Source organism: Lonchura striata, chromosome 8 (genome assembly GCF_046129695.1).
Source record: "Lonchura striata isolate bLonStr1 chromosome 8, bLonStr1.mat, whole genome shotgun sequence".
NCBI lineage: Eukaryota > Metazoa > Chordata > Aves > Passeriformes > Estrildidae > Lonchura > Lonchura striata.
In genome coordinates, this window is record NC_134610.1 from 21,750,895 (window position 1) to 21,755,916 (window position 5,022).

A 5,022-nucleotide genomic window follows, 5' to 3' on the forward strand; every position below is an offset into this window, starting at 1 on the left:
TTGACAGTTAAAGTTGTTATCTTTAATGAAATGACTCTGGAAATAGTATTAATTTCCATGACACCAACATTTTGGGAGTCCCATAAAATGCAGTTACATTCCAATGCCAATATTACAGGCAGCTCTCCATTCACATGGCAAATAAGATCAAGAAAGCAACCATCAGACAGAAGAGACCCATAGCTTCAGACAGGGCGAATCCCAGGATAGCATATGAGAACAGCTGCTGCTTCAGAGAAGGATTTCTAAAAGAAAGACAAGGTGTGAGTGCTTTTTATCCTTACAATTAAGATGTTTTTCATGCACTTTAACCTCATAGTTGCTACAGATTCTGTAACAGGAAAATTCAATAAATCCAAGCAACTTATTTAAGGATTACACTGAAGACAAATTAGTTGGCAATTAAGACTAGACTCAGATCTAATTTAGACATTTATTTCACATCTGTGACATGAGAACCATACTCCAAGGAATTTCATGTGTATCATGTTTTAACCAGCTCTCAAGGCAAATATAGGAACTGAAACCACTTAAAAGTACAAAAAAACCCAAAAGAAAATTGCAGCACTTTGTTGCAAAAATGCAATGAATATGCCTTCAAGAACTGAGAGAAAATCTCCAATATAAAACTATGAAGCAATGTTCTACAACTGCTTATTGACATGTTCATGCCAAATTCAAAACTTGATATATTTATTTTGTACTGAAAACATTTGTTTCTTGGAGTGGAAAGTGAACTTCCTTGTCTTCAATTAAAAAAAATATCTTTGTTAAGAAGTTAAGACTTAACTGGTTGATAAAGTAGTGAAGAACATGAAACATCTTTTATGTCTGTATCAGTTCTGCTCTTCCATGACATTATATGAACTACTCCTATTAAAGGAATGTTGTAAAATTGCCTGGAAGTTCATCCCTACTACAAAATCTCCACACTTGCCCCCTTCAGATTTCTAGAAGGGATGATAACTCATTTGCCAAAATAACTACATATTCTGAGATACAAAGCTGAATGTGTTAGAAAACATCTATGCCTAAACAATGATTCTGACTATGAAGACTATTTAGGACTTTTCCTCTTACATGGGGAAAGATAAAGGCTGGATTTTTAATTCAGTTCTGGAACTGAATGCTCAAACACTGGACTTTAGCGACTGAAAGACCGACCATGTCTAATGATGCAATTTCTTTCATGGCTCTCCTCCAGGAAGAGTGTACAAAGTTCTGAATTTAACAATAGAGCCATCCTGATGAATATGGTACAGTTTCATAAGATTCTCTTCAGCCATGTGTATCAGTAACAGTAATCATTAACAGAATTTATTACAGTGCCATTATCTTTTCTACAGTTCAGTTGTCTCAAGATACATCTGCATACAATTAAATAGTTTTTAAAGAGAGAGACTGATTACCTGGCATAACCAATGATTAGACTACCGAAGACTGTTCCAATTCCAGCACCAGAACCAGCCACACCTACTGTGGCCGCACCAGCACCAATGAATTTGGCAGCAGTGTCAATGTCCCTGCTGATAGCACTAGTCTGGAATTCTCTAAGTGCAAGCTGGGAGACAGTATTTTGGGCCCCGTTAACTGTTGACTTGCCCTAAGAAAACAAAACATGAAAAAGCATTATATTCAGACAAAAGACCATGTGATAGTGTTATCATCCAGTTTTAAAGGTTGTATTAGATCCAATGTCTACTTATTCTTCAGAGTGATGAGATGGTAAGTCATAAACTTCAGAACATTACCTGTTCCACCTGAAAGTACCAACTTTAAATGTGAAAGACTTCTCAGGGGAAAGAGCAAGACAGCAACAAGTATTATTAGGTGTTTGACTTAAAGCAAGTTTCACACTATAGGTATCTGTGTTAGTATAAGCGAACTCTAGTTTGAGGACATTTAGGCTCACCAGGTAATTTAGGAAGATACAGAATTTTGTTTATAAGGTACCTCTCCATTCTTGACCTCTGGCCTAGACAACACAGATGCCGAAATTGGTCTGTACAAGACTCTTGATCCAGCACGGATCTGTAAGAGGAGGAAAAAAAAAAATAAAAAAAAAGAAATATTTGATCACAATAGTCTGTAAGATAATAAGACTACTAGCTACTAAGCCATTTGTCTTTCTTGAAAGACAGCAATCTCTGAACAGCTGGATATACACTAACCGATACAGAAGCAAGCACTGCTATGCAGTCTGACAGCGCTGTTTTCAAAAGATATATAGTAAACAGCCACACCACTCAGTGAAAATATACATGCATTATGCTGACAGTAAATAAAGCAGAACAGTGACAAAAAATCCCGGCCGACCAAAAGGCAGTGAAACACATTTGAAATGAATAAACAAAAGCCATCAAAATGATTTTCAAAGTTGTTAAATGCACAGATGTAACCTAGACTTTTAAATTTAGCGAGGCACAAATGAATGAATCCTTTTTCACAAGCGGCCTGCATGTGTCCTTGGGCTCCCAGCAGTCTAAGGTCATATCGACTCTTGCAAAAAGCTCTTCCTGCAGAGGAAACCTAGGCCTGGACCATGCAAAATGAGACCTCCAACAGGCCAGAAAGGGCATTTTCATGCAGGACAGTCTCTTATCTCTGCAAGGGCAAAGAATTCCGGCCTTGCACAGGAGCAGCAACAGGCTAGAGTTTGACCTACAGCGAGGCACGGAGCGCAGTAGGCCCCGGAGCTGCTGGCGGCGCTGACCTCCCCCTTTCCCCTCACCTTGGCAGAGGGCCCCGGCCGCGCCAAGGAGGCAGGAAGGAGAGCGCGGCCCTGCCGCAGTCCGCCCGACCCCCGCCCCCCGCTTCGCTCCCGGGCGGGCGGCGCTCGGCGCGGCCGAGTCCCAGGGCGCTGCCGCGGGGCTCGCAGGCCCGCCCGACCCGCGATCGAGCCGCGATCGCGCCGCGGCCGTCACCGACAGACACGGACGGGGCCGGTGACGAAGCGCAGGCGCCCCCCGCGCACCCCCACTCACCAGGGAGGGAGAGGTGGCGAGCTTGGCGCAAGCGAACATCTTAGCTGGTGGCGTCCCGGGGCTCAGGATCCGGCGTCTCTGCGGAGAGAGGGAGAGAGTGAGGGTGCGGCGGGCGGGGGCGGCGATGGGCGCGGATGGCGGGAGTGGCGCGGCGCTCACCGCTGCGGTGCCGCGCTCGGGCCGACGGGCGGGCGGGCTGGGCCGGCTGTGCGCAGGCGCGGCGGGGCCGGGCGGCGGAAGAGGCGGAGCGCGGCCAAGGTCACTTTGTGCCGGCGCCATTGGCGGCGGCGGGGGGGCGTGCGCCGCTTCCCTGCGCAGGCGCAGTGCGTCCGCCGCGCGCGGGTGGGGTGAGGCGGGGTGTCACCGTGAGGGTGTCACCGTGAGCATGAGAATGTCACCGTGAGAATGTCACCGTGAGCATGAGAATGTCCTTGGGAGAATGTCACCGTGAGAATGTCCCTGGGAGAATGTCTCTGTGGGGGGGGCGCCGCCGAGGGCGGTGTCGCTGTCGGTGTCGCTGTGGCGGTATGAGCCTTGCGCCCCCTCCCCGGCGCTCGGGTGTCGGCAGGGGTCTGTGAAGGCCGTGTCCAGGACACCCGCTGTGTGCAAACACCCCCACTGTTCAATTAGTCATTTCTGCACGATGAGCAGATTCGCACCCAAGTAACGAAAAAATCCTTTTTAATCAAGATTAACCGAAATAGGATTATCTTCACTGAGCTGAGCATGTGTTCCTGAGATTCCTGCTTTAATCACTTACATGTGCTTTGATGTTTTTTTGATAATGGGATCTTTATTTTAATGGTCATTTGCTATTGTAAGTGGTATTAGTACCAGCTAGTAAAGATGCTGGAAAATCAACGCTGTGAGTAAAACACTGGGAAACATTTATCTTAAATTGTACAATTTAAATTGGATACAACCTGCACCATCTAAAATCGTGTGCTGCAAACAGTCTCCAATGGACCAAGTAAGGGGCTGTGTGTGTATTTAGGGATAGGAACAGTCTCAGGATGAGTGTCGGACTCTGTCAAACTTACAGGATGATTGATGTTGCTGTCACCGGTTAATCCACAGGTGCCACAAAGCTGAGACATGCTCCACGTCAGCAACCTGAACACCCCCCAACAAACATGATCAATAGGTGCTTTCAGCAGCTGCATACCAGTGCTAACCACAATGTTTCTTTTATAACCTACAACGCAGTGTCTCCTGATCCGTAGGTACAGGAGAGAGACGTCAGTTGTAGGTCCAAAGGTGAGAGACAACAGTACAATTTGAATTTCCCAGCCTTCTGCTCCCTGCCTCAATCCAGCAGCAAGCTTGGTTTGGTTCCAGTTTGCATCCAGAGTCTTTAGTAACAGAACAGTAAAACATCAGTCTGTAAAGGCCAGCAAAAGAGGTTTTGGTTTGTTTTTTAGGTTTTTTTCCTTGTCACAGCTTACACACATTTTTTGGGAACTGAGGTACATGGGCAGATCTGCAGTGTTTGCCACATGGTTCTTCCACAGAAAAACACTAAGAAATAAATACCAATGGCAAAACCTTTAATGGTTAGGCAGAACTTTTCATTCATTCATTCATTCATTCATTCATTCATTCATTCATTCATTCATTCATTCATTTATTCATTCATTCATTCATGCATTAATTAAAAAAAATTCAATCCATATGCTATTGTGGGAATAAGTACTTCCATCACCCATGAAGAAAAACAAAGCAAAGGCAAATGCTGTAGTCCTGGAATGCCTTTGATGTGGCATGCTGCTGCACAGTGACATTCAGAGTACCCCATTACTGAAGACAGTACTTCACCTTAGGAAGTGCAGCAGCCAGCAGGGTGTCTGCAACAAAAAAAATTCACTTCCTCATAGAAGGAAGCACAGCAGTTAGAGACGTGCTTTCTCCTTGGGAAACTGGAGGTCTGGACCTCCATGCATGAAACAAATCTTCCCCCAGCTCTCATGAATGGAGAAGAAAGTGAAAATTACACTCCTGTGTACACACAGCACAAAGTCACATGGACTCAAAACCGCAT

General features: G+C 45.3%; 1 protein-coding gene across 3 annotated transcripts; it reads right to left on the minus strand.

Moving 5' to 3' along the window:
- On the minus strand, positions 1 to 3,209 carry ATP5MC3 (ATP synthase membrane subunit c locus 3). 3 transcript variants are annotated; one of them, XM_021552403.3, is made up of 5 exons: positions 3,144 to 3,209; positions 2,985 to 3,062; positions 1,954 to 2,031; positions 1,410 to 1,603; positions 1 to 245 (listed from the first exon to the last, which is right to left on the minus strand). In XM_021552403.3, the coding sequence occupies exons 2-5, from the start codon at positions 3,021 to 3,023 to the stop codon at positions 131 to 133; spliced, it is 426 nt and encodes a 141-aa protein (XP_021408078.1). In that variant the 5' UTR covers positions 3,024 to 3,062; positions 3,144 to 3,209; the 3' UTR covers positions 1 to 130. The 3 variants fall into 3 exon arrangements, with proteins under 3 accessions (XP_021408078.1, XP_021408080.1, XP_031361267.1); XM_021552405.3 differs by having other exon boundaries at positions 2,985 to 3,167; XM_031505407.2 differs by lacking the exon at positions 1 to 245 and having other exon boundaries at positions 1,406 to 1,603.
- Positions 3,210 to 5,022: the final 1,813 nt, after the last annotated feature.